The sequence below is a fragment of the Botrytis fragariae genome (assembly GCF_013461495.1).
Source record: "Botrytis fragariae strain BVB16 chromosome Unknown tig00000054, whole genome shotgun sequence".
In the NCBI taxonomy this organism is placed as follows: domain Eukaryota; kingdom Fungi; phylum Ascomycota; class Leotiomycetes; order Helotiales; family Sclerotiniaceae; genus Botrytis; species Botrytis fragariae.
The window spans coordinates 1,358,049-1,383,730 of NW_023500993.1; the positions used below are offsets into that span (position 1 = coordinate 1,358,049).

At 43.4% G+C, this 25,682-nt stretch overlaps 8 protein-coding genes across 8 annotated transcripts; 4 read left to right on the plus strand and 4 right to left on the minus strand.

Moving 5' to 3' along the window:
* Positions 1 to 1,333: 1,333 nt before the first annotated feature.
* Bfra_005190 (uncharacterized protein) lies at positions 1,334 to 6,218 on the plus strand (the record flags this gene model as incomplete). Its single annotated transcript, XM_037335577.1, has 7 exons — positions 1,334 to 1,426; positions 1,530 to 1,559; positions 1,742 to 1,895; positions 1,974 to 2,152; positions 2,215 to 2,243; positions 2,701 to 5,796; positions 5,864 to 6,218. The coding sequence occupies 7 exons, from the start codon at positions 1,334 to 1,336 to the stop codon at positions 6,216 to 6,218; spliced, it is 3,936 nt and encodes a 1,311-aa protein (XP_037192672.1).
* Positions 6,219 to 8,213: 1,995 nt separating this feature from the next.
* Positions 8,214 to 8,617, plus strand: Bfra_005191 (putative macrolide phosphotransferase protein; the record flags this gene model as incomplete). The annotated part of the gene is made up of 2 exons (XM_037335578.1): positions 8,214 to 8,332; positions 8,425 to 8,617. The coding sequence occupies 2 exons, from the start codon at positions 8,214 to 8,216 to the stop codon at positions 8,615 to 8,617; spliced, it is 312 nt and encodes a 103-aa protein (XP_037192673.1).
* Positions 8,618 to 8,736: 119 nt separating this feature from the next.
* Bfra_005192 (putative major facilitator superfamily protein) lies at positions 8,737 to 10,081 on the plus strand (the record flags this gene model as incomplete). The annotated part of the gene is made up of 5 exons (XM_037335579.1): positions 8,737 to 8,740; positions 8,953 to 9,103; positions 9,292 to 9,560; positions 9,630 to 9,792; positions 9,862 to 10,081. 5 exons carry the CDS (start codon positions 8,737 to 8,739, stop codon positions 10,079 to 10,081), a joined length of 807 nt encoding a protein of 268 aa, XP_037192674.1.
* Positions 10,082 to 10,915: 834 nt separating this feature from the next.
* On the minus strand, positions 10,916 to 12,560 carry Bfra_005193 (putative glucose-methanol-choline oxidoreductase protein; the record flags this gene model as incomplete). Its single annotated transcript, XM_037335580.1, has 3 exons — positions 10,916 to 12,247; positions 12,327 to 12,379; positions 12,410 to 12,560. 3 exons carry the CDS (start codon positions 12,558 to 12,560, stop codon positions 10,916 to 10,918), a joined length of 1,536 nt encoding a protein of 511 aa, XP_037192675.1.
* Positions 12,561 to 13,563: 1,003 nt separating this feature from the next.
* On the minus strand, positions 13,564 to 19,042 carry Bfra_005194 (putative ankyrin repeat protein; the record flags this gene model as incomplete). The annotated part of the gene is made up of 5 exons (XM_037335581.1): positions 13,564 to 14,040; positions 14,094 to 14,605; positions 14,660 to 16,940; positions 16,994 to 17,959; positions 18,014 to 19,042. 5 exons carry the CDS (start codon positions 19,040 to 19,042, stop codon positions 13,564 to 13,566), a joined length of 5,265 nt encoding a protein of 1,754 aa, XP_037192676.1.
* Positions 19,043 to 19,876: 834 nt separating this feature from the next.
* Bfra_005195 (putative het domain-containing protein) lies at positions 19,877 to 20,224 on the minus strand (the record flags this gene model as incomplete). The annotated part of the gene is made up of 1 exon (XM_037335582.1): positions 19,877 to 20,224. The coding sequence occupies one exon, from the start codon at positions 20,222 to 20,224 to the stop codon at positions 19,877 to 19,879; it is 348 nt and encodes a 115-aa protein (XP_037192677.1).
* Positions 20,225 to 21,390: 1,166 nt separating this feature from the next.
* On the minus strand, positions 21,391 to 22,933 carry Bfra_005196 (putative 26s protease regulatory subunit 4 protein; the record flags this gene model as incomplete). The annotated part of the gene is made up of 3 exons (XM_037335583.1): positions 21,391 to 21,897; positions 21,951 to 22,772; positions 22,835 to 22,933. The coding sequence occupies 3 exons, from the start codon at positions 22,931 to 22,933 to the stop codon at positions 21,391 to 21,393; spliced, it is 1,428 nt and encodes a 475-aa protein (XP_037192678.1).
* A 1,266-nt stretch (positions 22,934 to 24,199) lies between these two features.
* Positions 24,200 to 25,162, plus strand: Bfra_005197 (putative ubiquitin conjugating enzyme protein; the record flags this gene model as incomplete). The annotated part of the gene is made up of 3 exons (XM_037335584.1): positions 24,200 to 24,463; positions 24,514 to 24,818; positions 24,895 to 25,162. The coding sequence occupies 3 exons, from the start codon at positions 24,200 to 24,202 to the stop codon at positions 25,067 to 25,069; spliced, it is 744 nt and encodes a 247-aa protein (XP_037192679.1). The 3' UTR covers positions 25,070 to 25,162.
* Positions 25,163 to 25,682: the final 520 nt, after the last annotated feature.

Genomic DNA, 25,682 nt, shown 5'->3' on the forward strand with positions numbered 1-25,682 from the left:
TTCATGTTCGTAATTTAATATCCCGTAATGATCCGTTTATGTCTCTCAAGTAGTCGGTAAATGAACAACCTATGAAGAAACTGTTTCTTTCGAATAAATGAGTTTCTGACTCTTGAGGGCTTGGTGAAACCGATTCAAGGGACGAATATCAAGATTGTAAATGCCTTGGTGATTCAACGGTGGACATTGGCAGTGCATTGGCATAAAAATCTTATGTAGTGCCACACCCGCTGAGAAGCTTGGCTTGTTTTGCTTATCTCGATATGTGTAGATTTTTTGGAAAATCGTCAATGATCCCGTCTATCAAATTTCATAGGGAGTTATTGATTTCATCATTTTGACTCAATTCTACTCAGTACAAAACCAGATCTCGTTAACAAATTCTAACACGGGACAAAAAGCAACACAGTAATATGTAATGCTCTCTCTGTAAGTACTCTCAGTAACCAAATCCACAAAGATCTACACGTTCCATTCCCTACTCCGGGGTGCTTCATCCGATCGGGTCATTGACGGGGAACTCCCCCATTTAAAAAAAATTGAGGATATATTTGATTTGATATTTATGATATTTTGATGGGGGGGGGGGGGGGGGTGTTCAAGGTTCATGAGTTTGCATTTGCATTGAGACTAGCCTCGAATATGAGGGATTAATTTTGACCAGTGGAATTTTCAGGGATGGATGGGTTTTCGCATGTGTACAGTGTACAATGGACATTTGGCACGGGGGAGGGAGTGCTGCATAGGTGGTGAAGTGGCTTGAGTCTGGTTCCGTACTTCCGCACTTGGGGAGCAAAATGTTGGTGGCTTGTGGTGGATGGGGGTCGTGTCTGCAGATTGCGTTCCGTGCTTGATGGATCCCCCGGGTCACTTGGCTTGGGGGTTTGGTATCGGGGAGTTGAAACTGGGAATACCTACTTTGAGGGTAGGTAGCGAGAATGAATGGATGGATCGTTTCGGGTTGTTGAGGAGGATGGATGCTTGGTTAGTAAGCGGATGAGTATAGTTCTGCACGTGAGATGGAGATGGGATGATGATAAATCTCGTGATCTAGAGCACGTGAGAAAAGATTAGAGCTCGAAAATAATTCTCTCTCATTTCAATGATCAGAAGCCCTCAAGAATCAATAGAAAAGTACTCCTTATCATTCATCGTATCCAAACCCCCAATTTCTCACTTACAAAAGTTCCCAGCACGTGACCCTCAATCAAGCTAAAGAAAATAAGTTAGCGAAAGGCATCCCGACATCAACCAGCAAGCTCCCGCCGCATCAACCCCTCGTAGAAACCCACGTCACGTCTTCAATTGATACACTCGACCCATCATGAACTCCATGCGTTTTGCTCGCGCCGCTCTGCGGGTTCGTCCTACGGCTTTGAAAACTCCTGTCTTGCGCAGAGGGTATGCTGAGGCTGTTGCGGAGAAGGTCGGGAATTCCCGTTTCTGGTTTTTTTTTTGTTCGGGGCTTTGGGGAGGGAGATGGGGATGGGTGATGGAGTTTTGTGCTGACTTTGCGTGTGTGTGTGTAGATTAAGTTGAGCTTGGCTTTGCCTCATCAGGTATGTAAGGATTTTTGTTTGTTTGTGGTTGGAGGGAGGGAGGGGATGGATGGATGATGGGGTGCTGGATGGGATGATACGAGATGGGATGAGGGGAGATGCGGAGGGGGGGAGGGGTTTCTGCGGATAGATGGATTGGCAGATGGGCATATAGGAAGAGATTGGCTAACATAAATCTGCAGTCTGTCTACAGATCCCAAGATGTCGTCCAAGTCAACATCCCCGCCGAATCTGGTGAAATGGGTATCCTCGCCAACCACGTCCCATCGATCGAACAATTGAAGCCAGGTCTCGTTGAGGTTATCGAGGAGAGTGGTGGAAGCAAGCAATTCTTCCGTACGTCATACGACAAGCATCCTGGAGATATTTACAAGTTGGGAGAGAACACGAGAGGCTAATGGGGCATTGAAACAGTTTCCGGAGGATTCGCAGTCGTTCAACCAAACTCTTCATTAAGCATCAACGCAGTTGAGGGATTCCCATTGGAGGATTTCAGCGCAGATGCAGTTAGGTCACAAATTGCTGAGGCTCAGAAGATTGTTGGAGGAAGTGGAAGTGAGCAAGATATCGCTGAGGCTAAGATTGAGTTGGAGGTGAGTTTTTGATATTCAGATCTTGGACGTGGATATGAGATCAGGACTAATGACATATATAGGTTTTGGAGACCTTGCAAGCACACCTCAAGTAGAGAAATTACTCTACCTTGGTGATGGTTAGATGATAGAGACCTGCACAATGTACATCAGTGAACTATTTTTTATTGCGTTGTGTGAAAACGAATACCATAGCTTGTTCAATTGATAAGCCTGGTCAATTTTATACCCTCATCAACTAAGTTTTGAATTGTATTTTTGCTATATCTTGATGGGTTCAATGATTACGGGAAAACGGCCATGTAAATTTTGATGAATAGCCATGTACGCTGACAATGGCTAATGACGTTGATTGTTCTTGCCTTCTCGGCCGCCGTGTTTCTCCCAACGAGACTTGCTAGTTTCAATTTTAAGTACACGATCTCTATCTCGTTCATTTGCACTTCCATCTTCATTTTCCTATTAGGGTTATCCTCTTTATTGCTTCACACCATTCATCAGGCGCATTGCCTGTGTATTCATTCGTTACAACCATCTTTACATTGCAGCTTTAGTCCCGAATTCAATGTATCCTATAAACCTTCAATTGCCATGAACTATCCCTGGCGACCAGCTGCAGCTCGAAATACACATGCCGATTCTGCGGCTTCAAAATCATCATTACCTAGCGATCGACCCTCTCGCAATCTTCCCATCACAGTGGGAACTGTTGCTTCACGTATCCTATTACTCCAGAAGCTTGCGGGCAACCAAAAAAATAAATCACCACCGAAACCTCCTTCACGCTTCCCACAAATCCGAGCGACGTCGAAAAGTAGACGAGAGCGCAGCAGCAAATCACCTCATCGATCACGATCCCCGCCTCTCATTCGACCACCGTTGAATAGGAGACGAGAAAATTCTCGTTCGAGCTTTGGTCGTCGACCTACGAATATTTTTGGGAATCCGGCGTCGAGAAATTCGCAACCGAATGAACAGTTGCAATCGGGGACGAATCATTCTTTTTTGGGGTTGAGAACGCCGAGATCGAATCATGATGAGGGACATGCTAGAGCGGGGAATGTGGGTGTGTTGAGGGTGGATGGGGATGTTGGACCTTCATTGGGTGGTATGAGGGGCTTGGGTCGGGAAGACGCGATGGGTAGTGGATGGACTCCTATTGTTGATAATTTGAGGACGTTGAGGAAGGATCAAGGGCAGAGGACTGCTGGCCCTAAAGTAGATTTGAATAGGGGCGTTCAGACTTTTGGGGACAACTATAGCTCGACACAAGCACCATTTACGACTCAATTATCACATGAACAGAACCGAACATTGAATTCTCGTCGTCAAAAGGAGAAAATACGACAAGATGAGATGTCCAATTCTGAGGTATCTATACGCACAACGTCTACGCTTCGGCGACAGAGTGTTCGTGATTTGTTTGATACACATGGAATTGAAAGGCCACCTGGACTTGCATCATCCGAAGTGGGGAGGGAAGAAACCAATAAACCTCAGAGACATCGCGTCTGTCATATTTGCATGTGGATTCATGATAAGAATGAAATTGCGTGTTGGAAATGTGATCATCGATTATGCAAAGCTTGTGATAGACTTCTAACATTTTCAAATGGAGGCAAAGATGCAAGTTTTAATTACAATCGAGTGCTTCCTGTTGATCGGAAAGAAGCATCGGGGCCAGTACATTATGCAATAACACCTCGGCCATCAAAAGGCAAATTTTTAAAGCAATCACTGTCGGGACCTCTGCCGATTCCAATACAAATGGTCACGAAGAAGAAGGAAGTCGCTTCGACAGAGCCTTTTCCGCCATTCTATTCCAAGAACGCTCTGCCACAAAAGTCAAAACCTGGACCTGGATCAGATTCAACAAATTATGGACCATTACAATCATGTCCTGGTATTTACAAATCCGAGTGCCCTCAAAAGCTCTCAACCAAATTCGAGGAATCTTTTCAAGAAAGCTCCATGCTTCCTACACCAAATTCTTCATGTCAGTCTGTCGCTAGCGAACATGGATCTGAGTCAGGATCGTTGGAAATGCACGACTGCAGATGTGAAAGCTGTCAAAAAGCTAAGCATAGGAGTTTTGTCTCTCGACATTCTACTTCTCAATCACTTGCCCGAAGTGAGGATATTATAGCTATGGATGGTCGGTATGCAACTGATAGTATCGACGATGAAAACATCTATCGCTCTCATTCTTATCCTGACTCCTCTCAAACTTCACAGCCCTTTATGAGATTGTATCGATTATTGAATGGATCTATACACCGAGCAATACAACTCAGCCATGAATCAGACCGTGGGGAAATCCCACGGACGTCAATGAGGCCAGATCCATTTTCGAATAATACAATCCGTCAGACTACACAACCTACCCATAGGGTGAACCGCAGAAGCCGTACAGAAAATACACAGGGGTCAGAAAGCGCATGTCGTATGTTCAATGGGTCGACCTATCAACCAGTTCAACCCAGCTTTATGTCAGATCATGGGGAAAGCTCAAAACTCCTGGACAACTATTATCCATTTCTCAATGTTCCGAAACATGGAAAACACTCGTCGAGATATGGATCGGATTATGTAGAATGTCGGGGGTATCCTAGAACGGGTCATGGGCATTGCGATCGCAGTCCTGTTAGTTCAGGTATCTTAGGGGATTGCCAACATTGTCTTGATGATTGTGAGTGTTCTGCGTGCCAGAGCACAGTTCATAGTGTTCGATGTTGTACAAATGAAGTTCATAAACCTATGATACATCTTCATCGTAGTCCAGCAAAGGTTTCGTTGAATGATGCGTTCAATTCGAATACAAGACATCTTAGCTCAACGCAGGACAAAAAACCTTATATATTGTCGCGCTCTCAGACTTATGACCGTTTTACGGTTCTCAAATATGATAGTGTCTCGGAATGGTTGGGAAGTCCGGATGAGCCTTCGCCACCTCGAAGATTTGATACCCCGACTAATACGCCGTCGAAGACTCTTCATGTTCCGAAGAATAGTTTATCTATTCCTATTAAACAAGATAGCAATTCGTTATCGATGGCTCGCACTCCTTCACCTTGGACTTCATCGTCGATTATCCCGAAAGGTATAGCACCTATCATGAAGGAAACTTTCAACAAAGCTTCACAAAATGCTTGCTCGAAAGTAACTGTAAATCCAAACAGACCATCTTCAAGTGATGGCACTAGAGACCAATCTGCAGCACCCTCAAAATCAAATACTCGTTTTCCCACCAACTCTCCTCCGGGCTACTTTTCATCCAATCCCTGGCGAGATAAAGAAGCGGTTGATTTCCCTAAAACCCATCTTTGTTGGAAACAAGTATCGAAATCTCCACGGCAGCAAGTCGCTAGACGTTCAACGGATTGCGAGACCTCGGAGGTTTGTGGACAATCGGATTGGGCGGATCGGAGACGCGAGAGTGGAGAATCGGTTTCGTGGAGGAGGAGGAAGGAGGGGTTGGAATGGGTGGAGGAAGAGGTAAGAAGTGAGGTTCAGAGGTGGGAGGATCGGAGGTCGGAAAGTAGAAGAGGGGTGATGAGGAGGGTGGGGATGGAGAGGGATAGTGGTGGTGCTGGTGGTGGTGGTGCTGGGGCGAGTGAAATGGTAACACCGGTTAGTGCGGGGGGGTATTTTGATGCGCAGATGAGGTGGTTGTCGAGTGGGAGTGAGAGGGGGAGGGGGAATGGTTTGAAGGGGCTATGGGGTCGATTGTGGAGGAGGAGGAGGGGATGAGGAGTTGGAGGGGGAGAGGGAAGGTGGTGATGGTGATAGTGATGGTGATGGTGATGGTAAGAAGCACGATTGTGTTTGGAAGAGGAGAGTTATGGGGGTTGATAGGAGGAGTGAAAACTGTGGATTGAGAAATAGAAATACAAATGAAGGTTTGGGAGAGGAGGGAGTAGAAGGGATGAGTGGAGTTAAGGGTGTTGCCATTGTGATTCAGATGGAGAATGGACAGGATGTGGTTTTGAGGACAAATTGTAAGGGAAGGTTGAGTTGGGAGGGATTGGAAAGGTTGGTTAGGGTTAAGAGGGGGTTTGAGGGTTAGGGGGGGTGGAAGGGGGTATGATAGGTTCCTTTAAGTCCTGAGCTGGATAATGATAATGATGGGTTGGGATTTGGGAAGGGGGTATGTTTTTTTGTTAGGAGATTTGTTGGAGTGGGGTGGGGGTGTTGGGGGTGTTGGGGGGGAGGGAAAGGGGGAGAGTGTGAGAGTGTGACTTTTAGGTTACTGAATGACTGGTTTGCTGTTTCACTGGATATAAATAAAGTTGGAAACTGGAAATTGAAAATTAGAAGGATTTTTTATGTCTTATGTCTTGAGGGTAGAGGTATTGATGATTGATGATTGGTGGTTGGTGTTCTGTGATTAGTAGTCTGTGATTAGTAGTCTGTGATTAGTAGTCTGTGATTAGTATTTTGTAGTGGTGTGTTTTGTGTTACTCGCTTGCTTGGAAGATTAGAGGATCAAAAGAGTAGAGTCATAGGAAGAGAATTCATACGAGGAGAATAGAAGGAGAATTGATAGTTTGATCATGCACTTATACATATACATATGTACACACGTGATTTTTGCTTGATTTTATGTTTTGGGATAAAAGAGATGAGAACGATGAAGAAGATGGGTTTGATCATTATTGATTTATTGGATTGGGTATTGGCGTGTCTTTTGTTGTTTTTGTTGTTTTTGTAATGGGGAGGTGGAGAGGAGAGGAGAGGAGAGGAGAGGAGATACGAGTAAGTTGTATATTGGATTGGACTGGATTGGATTGAATAGTGGAGAGTTTGGAAAATTGGGTTGGTGTGATAGTGGTAGGGTATGTATGTATTAGTCGATTGGATGGGTGGATGGGTTTTTAATGAATATTTGGGTTGGTTGTTTGGTGATTTGATTTTGATTGTATGATTGTATGATTGTATGATTGTATGATTGTATGATTGTATGATTGTATGATTGTATGATTGTATGATTGTATGATTGGGGTCTGTTGTATTGTGTTGTGTTGTATTGTGTTGTGTTGTATTGTGTTGTGTTGTATTGTGTTGTGTTGTATTGTGTTGTGTTGTACTGGTTCTCGTTTGGATGGAAGGGTTGGATGGAAGCGTTGAGTGAATACCTACGTAAAATGTTGATGTAGAGATTTTTAGATGTCTACCTATCTACTTGTCTATATTGAGATGCTTTGCAAGGAAATTTGGAAAAGAAGAAGAGGATTATCGGAGGAGGCGGGAGGTCAATCGAATGGAATGATGTAGAGGAGAGTGTGTGATAATGTAAATTGGATGTCTAATATGGCGATGATAATTGTAGCTTGGAACTTGATATTTATGGATATATGTATATATGGAAAGTAGAATCTCGCTTCAGGTTGGTTAGGTAATTAATTGCATGTGTAGTTGTTTTGGATAGGTACTTATCTAATACTTGGGACTTGGAACCGGAAGATGTGGGTCGATTTGGTTAGTTGTTTGATTTGTTGATTTGTTGATATGGTGATCTAGAGTTGTAAATCTTAACAGTACTTTGATGGTATCGTCATACAGTATTCCTTTTTATTTTGTTGTTTTCTTGTTGGTATATGTATGTTATATGTAGTGGGTAGATACTAAGGTAATTAGGTATCATATGTTGGTGGTGGTGCTAAGCGAGGATTACGTAGCACCAAATGTTTGTTGGAATTGAAAAGTCATCGGGAATGAAATGTTTCTGGTATCGTATGGAGCCCCTTGGAATGTCAAAAATAAGAATGTATTTTAGCTGGGTCTTTTGGGATATCTATTTACTTCAGCTGGGGTTATTGAGGTATGGCTAGTCTCTTACACAAAAACGTTACACATATCTATTCTCCTCTATCTCATCACATCATCTCTCCCTCACCCAAAAACTTCCGAAACCAAGACTCCAATCTCTTCTTCCATAATACAACAATAATCTTCCACAGAAACAAACACACAGCCGTCCCAAATCGAACCTGAACCACAAAACGAATATGTCTTCAATCGTGACTACAGATTCTGGTGTATCATTATTACTCTCTGCACAATGCAAATCCTCTGTTCGCTTGAAAATACCGTCGTTGTGACTTCGCTCCCGACGATTGTTAAGCATTTGGAACTGGGAAGTAGTTATATATGGGTTACCAATATATCTTATCTTACTGCGTAAGATATTTCCTCCTTCACACTTTCAGTATCTTTTCCCAACTCAAAATATGCATTTATCTCAATCCTCCACTAAACAAAAAAACCCATAGCGCAGTCACCCAACCTCTAACCGGTCAACTAGCCGATCTTTTCGGTAGAAGACACATCGCGCTCCTCTTCGTCACGTTGTATACACTCGGAAGCGGTATCTGCGGAGGTGCAAATGCATCCGCAATGTTGATCGCTGGTCGTGCAATACAAAGCGCGGGAAGCGGAGGTATGACTGCGATTATGGGATTATGAGTTCGGATTTGGTGCCGCTTAGAGGAGTAACTATCAGGCAGTGTTGGCGGTGAAGTATGCGTTTGGGATGGTGATTGGTCCGATTGTGGGGGGAAGGTTGTGCAGAGGGGGTCTTGGAGATGGGTATGTTATTTATTATGGTATTGGCTTTTGTGTTGAAGATAATGTGATTTTGCTAATTAGATTGTGGGTTTTATTAGGTGTTTTATATTAATCTTCCTATTTGTGCGGTTTCCTTCGCGCTTATGTGGCGGTTTCTGAGGGTTAAATGGGATAGGGAAATGGATGTGTGGGATGATTTAAACGGATTGATATACTGGATAATGGCCTCCTAGTGGCATCTACGGTATCAATACTTATTGCATTGACTTGGGCTGGGTCTTTGTATGCATGGCAATCTTTAAGGGTTATTGTCCCGCTTATACCTGAGCTTTTTGGACTTGTGGGATTCTTTTGGGTGGAAATTTCTGGTGGACAGGAGAGCCTGTAATGTATGTCCCCTTTACTCTTTCTTTCCAAGTTCAACTCATTTCTCCCCTCCTCTTAAATTTATCAATGATCATTAAAAATGTTTTGTTTCATACAATATCAAACAGAGGCACCTTATATTTTCATCGTCTATCCAAACCCCTTTCTACGAACCCGCAACACTAACTTGCTCCACATATCCACAGGCCCCGCCCTCTATTCAGAAATCGCACTTCAATAACAATATACACCAACGCCTTCATAATCTCCATGCTCAACTACTGGATCTTCTTCTTCCTATCCCTCTATTTTCAAGCCGTTCTTCTCTCCACCCCCACTCGCTCCGGCGTGCAAATTCTCCCCATAACCCTCCTCGCCATCCCCGGCGCCGCAATTGGTGCGCTCGCTCTCTCCAAATGGGGAAAATATAAGCATCTCCACATCATCGATTTTGCGCTTCTCGCAGCCGGAATCGGTTCTTTCTCCATCCTGACCAAATCTTCAAGCACAGCACAATAAATATGTCTCCAAATCTTTCCATCAGTAGGTGCAGGTATGGTTCTTGATACTCTTCTCCCAGCCGTTCAAGCTGGCGTTGCAGAAGCCGATTCTGCTGCTGTCACGTCAAGTTGGTCATTTGAGCGCAGTTTCAGGAATATATGGGGCGTGGCAATTCCAGGTGTTGTTCTTAATATATACAGTACTCGGTACGCTGATGATATGATTACTGATTCCGCGACGAGATCAGCGCTGTGAAATGGAAATGTAAATTCGAGTGCGACGCGCGAGTTTATTAAGTCGTTTTCTGAGATAACGAGGAGTCAGATTATTGGGGGTTCTGAAAAGGCGCTGGGAAAGTTTTTTTTGATTGGAATGGTGTTTCCAATTTTGGCATTTCTTTTGTCCTTTTTGGAGAGGGAGGTGAAGTTAAGGAAAGTTTTGGAGACGGAGGTTGGACTTGAGGAGAGGATGAAGGGGAAGCGGGGAGGGAAGTAAATTTTTATAGACTTTGTTCTGAAGAGCATTGGAGATGGAAGGAATATGAGATAGATTATCAGATTAATAATGAGAGATTCTAAATTCGGCAACTCAAGGTTGGGATTTAAATAATGAAAATCCCAAAATACAGTTCTTTATTCCGAGCAAGTCGTAGTCATAAGTTCTTCTGTTTCTTTTGAAGTTTAGGATGTTTCTCAACTAATTATCGAACATCTGTTTTCACTAACCTTGGTTTTTGAATTTTTGGAACAGCTTCGTTAAGCATCTGAGAATTTGTTGTTATACATGCATACAGTAAAGTGGTGTATCACAAGTTATACTCTTACTCATACTGGGAGTCAACATCGTATCACCAACTAGCTTGTTCCAATCATTGAAGGACTTCTCTACATACCCTCGGCTAGTGCTTGCGCTAATATTGGAGTTTCAAGAGATCACCATTAATCCTTGTAGAGTTGTATGTACTGACACATGCTCGACATCTTTTCAAATTAAAATGGCGAGCAGTACCACTAAATACAGGGAGCAGTGATTATCCATATGATTTGCTGTAAAGACTGCACTATATCTTGCTATATCTTCACCCACTCCAGCCAGCTTTCAACAAAGTCCAAGAACAGATCATATCACCCAACCTACAATCCCATTACCCCAATCCCAAAATCATACCCCCCCCAGCCCACCGTAATTTACACCCCATTCTCCTTCAAAAACCCCGCCCCCATCTCTGCCACTGCATAGATAACCGCCTGCGGATTCGCCGTCGGCTCTATCGGAACCACACTCGCATCACACACGCGCAAATTTCTACACCCATAAACCCTCAATCTCCTATCCACTACGCCCCCCCATCTCCCTCGACATCATCGCACACGTCCCAGTATAATGATACGCACCATCCACCGTCCGCCTTACATATTCTTTCGCAATATCCAGATCTGCAAAACGTTTAGAAAAGGGTTTTAAATGCCGCGTGAGAGGTTCCGCACGACTGATGATATCTTCTGTGAAACGTAGTTGGCGAGAGAGAATTTCGATGTCAAGGGGGTGAGTGAGGTAGCAGGAGTTGATGGCGACGCTTGTGTTGGTGCCGGTGTTTTCAGATAGGGAACTGGTTATGTGGACGCTGCCCCGGGAAAGAGGATGAGAAAGCTCGATCGCGATGGAGATGTGTTTACCTGGGGCGCGATAGCTGGGGCTGGGTGCATCGAAGGGCGCGTAGCCTGAGCCGAAAACATAGTTTCCTAGTGCTTCTGAGGGATTTGTGATAATGGAGCGTACGAAGCTCTCGTGTGCAGTGGCGAAGGCGGGTGTGGTTGGTGAGGAGCGCCAAGCATCTGAATTGGATTTTGAGGCAGCTAATAATTGATCAAGTTCTTTGCGTCGGGCTTCGGTGTGGAATTCAGGTAATGGTAATTGAGCCATAGTTGTAATATTACTGGTACTCAGATAGCCTGTCCCTTTAGTGGCATATTCCTGCATAGCAGCAGCCACAGCATCAGGTTGTTGACGGAAAATAGCATCGACTGTTTCAACATCGTCGCGCGCTTCAAATGTAAGTCCCGTGAAAAGATGGTTTTGGAGATTTTCGCCAACGTGTGGATTGTCAATTACAACATTGATTCCCAAACGCTGAAGTAAATCCGCGTCGCCAATCCCAGATAGCTCAAGAATTCGAGGTGAATTGATGGCACCGGCACAAATTATGACTTCTTTGCGAGCTGTGATAGTTTGAGAAGAGTCATCTTTAGAGGCGAACTCCACGCCCGTAGCAATAGCATCACTGGCCGATGAAGATTTTTCAAGCAGCACTTTAGTGATAGTTGTGTTGGTCTGAATAGTCAAGTTCGGTCTACCTCGAATTGGATCCAAATATGCATTACCAGCATAACTTCTCTGTTTTGTTCTAGGATCGATACTCTCAGGAGCGATATTTGGACCGCCAAGATGACCAGAAAGGGGATCAGTTCTTGGGAATCCCACGGACTCTAGACCCTCAATCCAAGCTTTCTGCCAAAGAGTCTCAGATGAAGCAAGTGTAATTTGGAGTGGACCATTGCCTTCAGTCACACCGGAGGGCTTATGCAGGGTATACGATTTCTTCAAAGCCTTCTCATACGCGGCATAGTCCCATCCCTCAATCCCCAAAAATTTTCCATTCTTCTATTGTCGCCTTGGATGTAGAGGTGAAGAGGAAGCTATTTATCGCGCTCGAACCTCCTAAAGCCTTTCCCTACGGAACTATAATATCCCTAAGAACTTCCTTTTGAGGAACCGTTTGAAATGTCCAGTTATCTGGAGAACCCGACAGCAAGGGTCAAGCACCCGGAGTAAGAGTATTTGGATCTGCGCTGCGGTCTTCACCACTTTCCAGAACGATTATACGTAGATTCGGATCCTCGGAAAGACGATTTGCTAGAACGAGACCCGAAGTACCACCGCCAATGACGATGATATCGTAGGGTTCTGTAGACATTGTGATAGAAGACAAGATTTGGGCTCGATGAATGACTTAGAGGATAAAAGTCAACATTTTTTGAAGTTCTGAATGAAAGGAATGATAAGAGCAGGAACATACTCTGGGGGTATCAATAACGTAATGAAAGTTACACGAACCAACATCGCTAGGTATTCGAACCACGAACCAAAAACAGAATCAGAGTCAGAACCAACATCAATACCAACACCAACCGCATAAAAACTAACACAACACAACACCGACCCCGCCAAGTATCACAAGCTTCACCAAGCAGGCACCTATCTTCCGATCCCCTTGATCTCATTCCATTTCATTTTATTCTTTCCCCCCGCAGTACCAAGCGTACATAAACCCCCTCGAAAAAGGGAATTCTCACATCATTCCTCTTAATGCCGGATCAATGTGTGTAAACAAGTATTCCCAAATTTAATCTCTGCATAATATCTCTGACTACACCAAATGTCAAAGAACTCAAGAACATTCGAGAATATCCAAGCGCTAAAACTGTATATATGGAGAATACGTATTTCTGAAGGCATCTATGCATATATATGCTTGTTAAAAGTTCCGGAAATATGAGAGGGATTGGGAGACGGTCAAAGTTTTGTGCTTAGCAAATCGTGTCTTTTGACCAGAAGAGCCTCTTTATCTTGCGTGTACACCTAAGTACACAAGTCCGTAGATCCAACAATTTTTTTTTCAAAAATGTTACTAGCTACTATGGAATGTGACAAATTACCCATTATTTGAATGAAAAAATGAGTCTCTGATCTTGAGCCTTGAGAGCTTGTAAGTCTCCTGTAATATTTTTGCATTATAAAGTACTAGCCATGCCCTGAATGTCATAAACCCCAAGCCAAGCCAATCAGCCAGCTCAGCTATACTATACTATATACCATGAAATTTCATATCATATGACACACAAATTAGCCATCCATAGCAGCTTGCCATTCCCATTTCATTCCCAGATATACAACATCATATCTCGTCTTCGAGCAAATTACATCCACTGACCAACCACATCCGTCTGTCTAGCTACATTTCCCTTTCCATTACGACTTCCCGCCAGTCTCCTAGCCACCTCATTCGCCTCAAATAAACTGACCAATCTTCTCTTTCCAGTAAACTCTCTTTTTGTCTTATCCTTACCATCCTCATCTTCATCACTGTCAAACTTTCTCTTCAACTCTCCCTGAACCCTCAAACATTCCTCCCAAATCATAGAATGTGTTTGATAAGACGGGGCTGCGTCGAGCTTCTGCTTCGCGTGATACGCACTCAACGTATCCCTATCAACATTATTCGGATGATATTGCCAATAATCGTTGACGGAGGGAGGGTTAGAGATGAAATTAGAGATATAGTTGTCTTGAGACATTTCGAGGGGTGTACGACCAGTTGCGGATTCACGATATAGAAGAGAAGGCTTTTGGCGGAGGATGAAGGATGTTAGGTTTGGTCTGTTGTTTTTGATTGCCTAGATTGATGTCAATATTGCAATTTTGATTTGTACGGGGAAGAGTAACTTACAACGTGTAAAGGTAAATCACCCTCTCCGTTGATCATCTCTAGCTCCTCGCCAGTAGAATACTTGAGAAGTACTTCTATGACATCAGCGCTATCATGGTATGTGGCTTTGCTCATCCATAAAGCTAGAGGTGTAACTGCGCTCGGATAGTCATCCGATCTCTCAAGCAACATCTCTTGAATATCCTTTTTGTTGAATAGCTTGATGATAGATTCTAAGCAAGGGATCGTCTCTTTGTTTACGATTGTAGCATTAGCTGTAAGAGTATGCATGATATTTCGATTCTGTCTATCGCGAGAGCGGGGCGAGGCGCCAATTGAAAGAAGGTACTCAATAATTGGAATGTTTTTTCTGTTGACAGCAAGATGTAAAGGTGAATAGCCCTGAGCAGATTTCAATGAGAGAACCGAATCAGGAAGAACGGAAACAAGATGTTTGATAAGATTGAGGTGTTTGATTTTGTCTTCGTCTGTTTGCGGGCCATGAAGAATGGCGACGTGGAGTAGAAGCTCGCCTGTTGAATATTGTTAGTATACTGATGACCTTTCAAAGGTGTTTTATCACTTACTATTCATCTCTAACCATTTTGAAATAGTATTTTCAAATCCTTTCCCTGATTCCAACGTTCGAATTCGGAGATCATCCTTGTTTCTCTCAGCAAATTCTTTGTAATGTCTCATTGGAGCATCACTCATGAACCACTCAACGGATTCAATGTTGCCCATTTGTGCAGCTTCGAGCAAAGGCGGGAATCGTCCCTCAATATGATCAAAATCCTGGATGTGAGTAGGAGGTTGTGCCCAATCCTTTCGTTTCTTGCCACCAATTGACAAACCTTCATAATATCTTGGCTTTGTCTTGAGCTCCACACCACTAGCCGAGACTAGCTTTCCAAATGGAACACCAGACCCACAGTATTTGATCATTTCAGCTATCATTGTGGTTCTTCCTTGAGAAAGAGCTTTGTTGAAAATTGAGGTATCCAAACTATAACATCTCCGATCGTCCTCATGTTCAGCCATCAAAGCTTTCTGCTCGCTCGCAATGTCCAGAAGGAATTTGAACATTTTCATATCGTCCTGCTCGACAGCATAGTCGAACAGACTGGGCATACCGCTTGATCTGGAGCTTCCATCGTCACTAGTTGATCGACGCGCCGGACACTTCCATTCAATCATACTCAAAGGTAGTGTATCACCTTTGACAACGTTGGAAACTTCCTCAAGGGTATCAATCGTGAACTTGTCAGTAACCAGTTCAGAGAAGATAGGCAGACCACCTGAATCATCATCATCATCATCAGAAGTCATAATACCCCAACGTTGACGTCCTTTCTTATCATCCTCGTCATCTGCGTTATGATATTGAGCAAGGCATATTTCCACAATCCTACGTGCAAGGTCATAATGTCCGCGTAGAACAGCGATAGAGAAAGGCATAAACTCATTTCCATCACGAACCGCAATCTTAAGAGGCGGATATTCAACGTCTTCATGCTTCCAAGGGTGGAGTGTCAAATTCTTGACGGCCTCAAGATCATTATTCCAAGTAGCTTCAAACAACATAAAATAGCCCTTTCTCTTCCCTTCATTGAGGTCCGGGACACTGAAAGTAAAATGTGTTTTGTAAGGTTCTGGTGCTACTTTATGCCGAAGATCGTGGCGCCAAGAGCTACCTTCGCGCTTCGGCAATTGAGGAGTATCAGGATACAAATCATTGAAGGATTTTGCCCCAGCTCCGATGAGGAGTTTTTCAGCCTGCTCGAGATCTTTGATTGCTTCTTTGACTGCTTCGCGCGCACCCTTGTACTTTTCAAGTTCAATGCCTTTATCTTTAAGCAAGTTCTCGTGATCTTCATGTTTGAGTTTATTCTGGAATTTCTCATCTCTGTAGTCTTGTAAGGCTGTCCAGTACTTATAGGTACCTGGTTCCAGATCTGCCGTGTAAAAAGTTTCAGGTCGAAGAATTTCCGGCTTCCTCGATTCGGGATTGTCTGGTCGAAATTGCCATTGATCATACACAGGTTCCTTCCATTCTCGAAGCGTCTTCAATTTGCGCCGAATAACATCTAAAATAGATTCTCCTGCGTTGTAATAGTAATTTTGTGATTGAGGATTATTTACCGCTGACCATGCAATAGTTGTGAGAGTCTGGGGGTTGGCACCATTTGCAAGAAGATCCCCAACAACAGCGCTGATCTCCTTACAGATAGCAGCAATAATAGGTTGTTGGGCTGTTTCTTGAAATTGCTTCATGTTTGTTTCTGTATTTTGCTTTTTAGCATGAGTGTTTGTGTCCGTATACACTTTGACCCAATCTTCGAATTCAAACTGAGGCTGTGCACCCAAGTGCAGAAGCTTGGATGCCATCTCTCCGTGATTTTTCTTTATGGCAGTAGAAAGTGGTGTCTCAGCTGATCCGTTTCTTGCAATTCCAATCTTATTGATGACTCTTTGCGCGGCTGGTCGATCATGAGCAAATAAAACCTCCAAGAGTTCGGTATTGTTTTGAGCGACAATGTAGTGAAGGGCTGTGAAATGGCTTGTATCTGACTGAGCAGAAGTTGCCCCTAGATTCAATAGTACTTCCACCACTTGTTTTGACTTTTCTTTGGGGAGAGACATTGCCAGAACCAAAGTCATGATTGCCCCTCTAGGATTAGTAGTTCCAGCTTCTACTAGCTTGACAGGGAAGAGAACATCGGCACCATATTCTGAGACGAGAAGTTTGATAGCATCGATATGGCCATTGAGAATTGCAAGGTGAAGTGGGGATAGGCCATAATCCCAAGCAATAACGTTCACGTCATAGATATCAGGATCTTCCATGGAGTCGTCCATAATTGCAGCCTGGAAAAAGCAATTAGTGGAAGAATAATGAAGGGGAAAAGAATATGACTTACAACATCATCTTTATCTTCATCCTTGTTTCCTGGAATCTTGACAAAGCTTCCCATCGTCAGAGCATCAGCTTCCTCTTGTTCACTATCAAGGGTAATCTCCGATGCAGAATCCGATTCCTCTTCTTTATCAGATGCAGTGGATTTGACTTCACGAGACTGCTTTGCTTCTTCCTCCTCTTCATTGGCCATACTCTTATTCAGGAGTATGCGAATCATCTCAAGATCGCCTCTTGCAGCGGCAATATGTAATGCTGTTCTGCCATCTACAAGTCTAGCAATCAATCTGGCTCCCTGATCGACGAGACATTTGACAATCTCTGGAGTGGAAGTCATAGTGGCTAAATGTAAAGGTGTGCGACCGGTGTAGTCTCGGCGGTTGACATCGACGCCCTCTTGAGAACACCAATCCTGAACATGTTCGAGATCTCCATCCACGATAGCTTGACACAAACGTGCTGTATCACCGACATAACTCATAGTGGTCCACTCATCATCATTTATAGGATTGAAACTTCCAATCTCCTGGCGACCGGGGTCGTCTGTGATAAACTTGAGAGTGCCCGAGACGTTGTTCTTGCTTTCCTTCTCAGCCACCTCCTTTTCTTCGTCTGTGGTAGGAACTGGGCAGTATCCGCAACAATCTTGAATAACTTCTTCTGCCGTGCCGAAAAAGCATGGATGACGATGTAGATATACTTCACGATCTTTGTCTTGGCTCCATTCCGCATTCAAAAGCAAATCCTTGGCATACAGCAAACGATTGATTTTTGCCGCATTGTACTTTTGCCCATAAGGAACTGTCATGGTATGATAGTTGGCAATCTCATCCTGTTCAGCCCAATCTGCGACCTCATCCTCTTCTTGATCTTTCAGATTTCCATACAATCTACGTTGATTGCGGAAACCTCTGTTGAGAGATGGTCTACCACGTTCTTTTCGGCGTTGATCCATGTAATTTTCCCGATCCTGCATCTAAAATTAGCATATGATCATTGCCACGGCCACACCAAGACTACTTACAACTGTCTTTGGCAATTTCTCCAGAATCAACAATCTAGCGAGTCCTTCGGTGCGACCAAAAGAGCGCTCAAATATGGTAGGATCGATTCTTGAGCGATCCAACATTGGCCAATGGACTTCAAAGCCTCTGTGGCTGTATTTGCTCAAGCGATTTTCGTAACTTGGCGATCTTCTGGTCAAATCAATGGTGTTACATTGTGTGACGAATGATCCAACGGCTCTGGGACTCATGTAAACTTGCTTTCCATCATACGCAGCACAAGAACAATCCACATCAAATCCAGTGATTATCTGAGAGATAGAATCATAAAGTCTGAGGACAATTTGAACATGACGAGTGGGATGTTGACTTGCAATGGTGATAGCGTTCTTTGTGCGAATCGTGGTTGTCTCATGAAGGATAGCATCTCTGATGTTAGTCTCAATCTGCTTAATCTTCTCCAACCCTTCAGCCTCGGTGAGTCCATAGAGAAAGAGATCAACATCAGATGCCGGAGCCAAATGCTCGTGATAGTATTCTCTCATGGCTCTCTTACTACCTGCCCATTTCTCTGGGATTGGAAGAAGAGATGTAGTGACGGCACTACCAGCTGCAACGACGTTGTTCCAGTCAAGATCAGCCAATGAAGATTCGGAAAAAAGGTTGAAATTCGTCTGAAAATCCTTGATGGATCCAACGACAGCTGGTGAGCCATTGGGTCGACGTTCTTCATCCTTCAATGGCATGATGTATTTTTCTGACTCTTCTTTAGACTCATTCTTAAGATCTCTGGCCCGAACTTTGAGATCATTCTCATGGCCAGAGAAGATGGGAACTAAATTGACCGCTCCGTCTTTGACGGCTTCATGGTCAGGTTGTTGGGCGTAAACTTTGCGAAGTTCTGATTCATAGGCCTTGTATGGCTCAATGATGGTTGAGATATTTTTGGTTGGGCTTTGAGATAGGTGGGAGATGAAGTCCTTAATAGGAGCTGGAAGGCTTGGGAGATCGATCGGAGCTGGACGTTCAGGGAGAGTATCTGAAGCCATGGTGATTTGGTATGGAGAAACTATTTCAGATATTGAGAAAGTTGAGGAGCTATGGATTTGACGTTTTGTCAACGGGAAAGCAGATATATAAAGAAATAGTTTGAACCAAATGTTCATCAAAATTCAAGATAAAATACTGGCGATGACAGTTGCAAACACCAAGTAACCTGCAGACAAGAATCCTTTGACTATTATTTTCGAGGTATATTTTGTAATGAAATTGAAACTGAGAAGAAGATGAAGACGAGTATTGAAAAAGAGACAAATTCATCCGGGAACCATCTCTTTATAAATTCCACGCGCCATACAAAGTAAAAAAGGTAAGAAACTCGTGTTGACACACGAAAGTGACCCCTCGTCTCGTGATTTTAGGCAACTCCAGGCATCCACGTGATTTTAACCCGCTCTTTCCACAATTATTGTCTTAGCGTGATCCGAGCAGTAAGCGGCATAATTTTGAACCACCTTTCCCCAGTTTTGGAATTAACTCGTATCCAATCTTTAAATTGCCAATTCTCATGTTCTCCATATTCGGCATTGATGCCTTCAGAATCGAGTTTGCTACCTAGAATTTGAGGATGATGATAGCCATGAATAAATGCATTGACGTATCGGGCTTTACACCATTTTAAGATAGCGTAAACACTGCACTGATGTCAGCATTTATGATGATGGTGATGATGATTGATGATTGATGATCGTGAATGATGTTTCCATATAGAGTTTCCAATTGAGTAGAGTGATGTTTTAGTCATTCCAGATCGAATACGCCGTTCCTCTCCGATAGATAACAATATCTAGATAAATCGAAAAGGCCAAATCGTTGACGGGTATCTATCGCACTTCAAATCTGGCCGGTTGCAAATGTAGTGTACGCGAAGCAAGCATTCGCTCTTGATAAACCCAGGCTCTAGTCAAAAGTGGAAGCGCATCGTTGGCAGAGGCAGCCGGGTGGTTGTATCGTCGTTTCCCACTGGTAGTGAACCGGTGATGCGTCGGCTCGAAAGATGGCCCAACGAAGACCTTTGAAACACCATGACCGTCATGAGGTATCTGAAAGGAGCTTATGGAGACACCACCGAAGAAATATTTGATTTCACGATCGTTGAAACAACCCGCTGTACTATCCTTAGCTGCTGTTGCGGCAATATTTAAATAGCTGTTGGTGTAGATATTGGCCATGAGCACGGCTTCTTTCTCCCGGTCATCAGAGTCGTTTTGCACAATGCAAAGGCTATCTATCCATATATGACGGACACCCCGTGCCCTGAATATTTCAATTGCATCTTGAAAAGTCTTTGGAAGGTCGCCTCGTTCAATTTTCTCTCTATGGGTTATTGCTGTTTCTTTTCTTGCAGTGATCACATGAACCAATCCCCAGCAATGGCTGAGAGTGTCGTGTTTAGGCTTGGTCGTAGTTCGATCAAAGATCTAGTCTCTGGTATCCATCAAAACAATGGACGGAAATACAGGAGCGTCAAGATCCAGAATTCGAAAAGGTATGAACGAAGCTGATATTATAAGGGTTGAATATGCTCGATGCTGAGAATCACGTAGAGAGCCAGTTTTGGATATTGGCTACACAACTTCGAATTGATATAATAGATGGCGCATCGAAAGCGGTGTTAATTATTGTTTAATATCGAGGCTGATCCTTAGCTAATGTAAAATACTGGAAGCGAATAGGTGTGTCGATCTTTAGGTGATCTAACTGCTGCTTAAGGGGGATGTACGATGGAAGAAAAGATCTGCTTCATACCAGTCTAGGACATCTAGCTTCAGGACACTCTTAATCATTCTCTGTAAACCTTTCATAATCATGTGACAAATGACACAGCCTGAACTGACACTTTCTTTGAACACAGAATTATGAATCGACCTAGATATCTATATAACATTACTAAGACAAGATGAGAACTCTTCAAGTATCCAAAAGATGTTACGAAATGCTGCACTAATATTTGTACTATTCGGAGAAGATGACATTCTCCTTTTGAATTATGAATCTACCTCGATGTCTGCGGAGATGTTTGTTTAGCGAGCAGAAAGGTTGGAATGTTAATAAGTGTTTTGGCCACTTGGCTGGGAGGTGGTGAGGTTTGTACATGCTCAGGTGATCAGCATGGAAAAAGGAAAAAAACAAAATAGCATCATGATATCTCTGATAATAATTCAATAGACATGCACAGACCCCTACATTGCACAACAGAACAAATCAAAAAGCAAATTCTTGTCGAGCAATTGAATGCATTCATTAACCATGGGATATCTAGAATACACGAGCTACGAAAAGAAGCATACGCTCTAGCTCATCGTACATTCCCCTCATCTCATCAACCATCTCTCCTCTACAAGTACAAACCTTCAGGCTCGCCCTCACTCTTTGTCTTCAAGACACGTTCTCTTGCAGCTCTGAAATCAGCCATTTGGACACGCATTCTACGCTCTCTCAATGCCATCAAACCAGCCTCGGAACAGATCGCCTTGATATCAGCACCGGAAAGATCATCCTTTTGGTTAATGAATTCTTCCAAATCGACATCTTCGTTCAACGACATCTTAGATGTGTGAAGAGTGAAGATCTTGCGTTTAGTATGTTGATCAGGATTCTCGAAGAGAATTTTTCGATCAATACGTCCCGGACGAATGAGAGCAGGGTCGAGAGTATCAATCTTATTTGTAGCCATGATAACCTTAACATCTCCACGATCGTCGAAACCATCAAGTTGATTAAGAAGCTCCAACATAGTTCTTTGAATTTCACGTTCTCCACCGGATGTGGATTCGTAACGTTTAGTACCGATCGCGTCGATTTCATCAATGAAGACGATGGATGGTGCATTTTCGGCGGCAACCTATAAAGATTAATATTCGTCTTACGCAAAGTGATCATTGAAAATATGCATACCTGGAAAAGTTGTCGAACAAGTCTAGGTCCATCACCCAAGTACTTCTGAATCAACTCACTACCAACAATTCGCAAGAATGTTGCACTCGTCTGATTTGCAACCGCCTTTGCCAATAAAGTCTTTCCGGTACCTGGCGCACCATAGAGAATAACACCCTTGGGAGGCTTGATACCCATCTCCTCATATAATTCGGGGTGTAACAAAGGTAATTCGACGGATTCTCGCACTTCTTGAATCTGCGACTCGAGACCACCAATATCTGCGTAAGACTCCGTTGGAGCTTTGTCGAGCTTCATCACTGAAACCAAAGGATCCGTATCATCAGTAAGAACACCAACAATCGAAACGGATTTATGATGCAGCAATACACTTGCACCTGGCTCCAAGAGATCTTTGTCAACAAAAGACATGATGGAGACGTAGTATTCCGGTCCAGTGGTACTTGAAACGATAGCATGATCATCATCAATCATTTCCTCCAAAGTTCCAACACCCATTGGACTACCACGCATATCATCAACACGACCTCTTTCATCGGCATTTCTGTCAACGGCATCTGCATCACCACCAGCGTTGGCGGGTGCTGCTGTTCCTTCCTTTACAGCCTTGGCCTTTCTCAAACGTTCCTGATTCTCAACATATTCTTCTTCGAGGAGCAAATGATCGTGAATTCGTTGCATTCGAAGATATCGGAGTTTGCATCGAGACGTCGGATAGACAGCTGGTAACTTTGCTGAGGCATTTGGACCGGCAGCCTTACGCTTCTTGCGACCGATTCTAGTTGTTGGTCTTGGTGGTGGTTCGTACTTTGGCTTATCCTTCTATTGTTGGGCAATCAGTCCATCGTCCATTGTCTACCATTATTACGAATGTGTATGTGTACCTTCTTAGACTTGTCATCTTTTCCATCTCCACCTGGTTGGTTACCACCAAGGCCGGATGGTTGTTGACCCTTTGAGATTACGTTAATATGGCCGCTCATACAAATCATGGGTTGGAAGCTTACCATCTTGTTCTTGGTAAATCAAGAAGCTTTCAGTAGGATGGTATAGGATTTCGTATGATCCAGATTCTTGATGAGAGATATTCGGATGCAGTTGTGGTGGTTGAAGTTGAGAAAGGTGGTATATTTTGTTTGTAATAGGTAGGTAGCAACAGCTTGGATGCTCTTTTAGCCTTCCACAACGATGCAACAAGGCGACAAGGACGACGCGAATGAATAAGAAGCTAGCTTGGCTTGGACCACCCGGGCGATTTGATAAGTTATTGATGCCTTAAGATTATGTAACCTTACTCAAGCCTTCTCGCCTTATCGCATGCACTCAAAGTATCAGGCATCAACTTTATTGTTTATTTTTGGCAACAGCAGTGAAGTCGAGTGATGCCGGAGAGTCGGGATGGGATGGGATGTATTTATTGGCTTGCTCGGATGTCATTACTGCGCTGCTTGCAACCACAATTCCCTCCGTGCTCCATACACAACAACTCCATCGTACCAAATATATCATTCTTTCCATTGACAGAAACACGCACAATCAATAAACATATATTCCATTTACACAGCATACGTTGGGTAACCTTTGGGCATAAAGGTGGACAGCGGATAAGGGCTCATCACATTTGAACCTATTCATGACATTTCTTTGAAATATCAGTCTCTTCACTCCAGTCTCCAGTCTCACCAGCTTTTGATTCTGTCTCCCGTCTCCTGTCTCCCGTCTCCTGTCTCCCGTCTCCCATTTCCCGCATGGTACGATACGGAGTAAACATTCAATTGACTGCCAGGTAGAAAGTGGGACGGCTACCCACTTATCAACAACCCCGCCAAATTTAGATCCTCGAGCATCCATAAAGTGCGAGTATTGTAACTTTCTTGGGTTACATAAATACACCACTACTTTCAAAAGGCTTTATTGGTAAGTGCCTTGTCTTGAATGTCACTCTTTCTTAGTCCTCATTACTCGGCGTATTCTATCCCCTACGACCCTCAAACGATCTTCTTAATCTGACTTGAAATAGTTTGAGAGTAATAGGGAAATCACCATATCATTCTCGATAACATTCACCACTTAGGTAGTCAAAGAAATCTTGAAATTACCTACACAGAGCAATCGCGAAATCGTCGAGTCCAATAAGACATCATCCTCGAACCCGATCATAAGCGTCAATCTAGACCTCGAAACTCGAGCATAAAACCTCGAATCTCCATCAACATCAACATTAATAACACCCACTTTACCGCACAAAAATGTCTTCCAATAGAATGCGTCGTATTTCCAAAGAGCTGAACGATATCGCGAACGATCCTGGCGCTCAAATATTTTGCCAGGCAAGAGATGGTAATGATAGCGATCTGACCAGCCTTCGAGGTTCTTTTCCAGGTCCACCAGACACACCTTACGAAGGAGGCACATACCTAGTTGATATTAAGATTCCCAATGAATATCCATTCAAACCCCCACATATGAATTTCGCGACCAAAGTTTGGCATCCAAATGTCAGCAGTCAAACTGTAAGTTTTAATCCTGCGGGGAACGGAATTAAATGTTGACGTTTGAACAGGGTGCCATCTGTCTTGATACCTTGTCCTCGGCCTGGTCTCCGGTTTTAACCATCAAGTCCGCCCTTCTTTCCCTTCAATCTCTCCTCAGCGAACCTGAGCCAAAGGATCCACAAGACGCCGAGGTAGCCACTATGTTAATCAACCACCCTAAGGAATTTCGAGAGAAAGCACGCGACTGGGCAATTCATTATGCTGGTGCCCCAAGGGTCACAAAATGGTCTCAGGCTGCTGCCTCAAGCCCTTCATATCTTCCACCGGTCAAACATCAATCACAAGAAGAGAAGGCGCGACAGGAGATGTTGAAGTATGCCAGTTTTCCTTTAATTGTTTTCCCCTGGAACGTTTACAGTAGATGGCAGACTAACAAGTATCTACAATAGATATCAAGGATACAACAAGGCGCTGGTCGATCGCTTCGTTTCCATGGGGTTTGATATTGAAAAGGTAGTCGATGCATTCAACTTCGTTCACATCGACCGCCATGGCGGGGAGGACTACGAATTAGAGGAGGCTTATATGGGTGATATCACAGCAAGACTTCTTGGAGAACCATGACTCATGAATGATCTTCGACATACAATGAATGGTGGTTGGATGAATGAATGAATGAATGAATGAATGGACAATCAAAAGGAATATGAATGGCGCACAATTGATCGATCAAATGAAGCATAATACTTTCGCGATTTAAACGTACGACCGAGATTCAAGGAAAGAATTTCAAGCTGAATAGCTTTCCGTAAGGGTATATAGAATAGCTATATTACGAGTACAATCAAGAAATGGCAAAGGTATGGATGGGGAATGGCATCTCGAAATTTGAGCCTTTTCCAGGAACAAAGCTTTATTAGCATAGGCGTTGGCATGGATATGTATACACATGGCGTTACGTATAGCTTTCTACTCAATTGCATATCAAACATTTATTCAATCTTTGCTTTGAGATATGTGATTTGAATGCATTGATCTGCTATCAAAGACAAGGGAAGAGATTAAGTAAGTAAGTATATAGGAGTGGCTTCGTCTCAAATTGCTCTGAATTTGCATCCAATGTTTGACATCGACGTAAAAAGGAAGTATGATTCAATGTAGTATTGTCATCTTTTGCTCATGCAAAACTACTTCTCTGTCAAAGACACACAGGCTATCTCTTTCTACATGATTTATA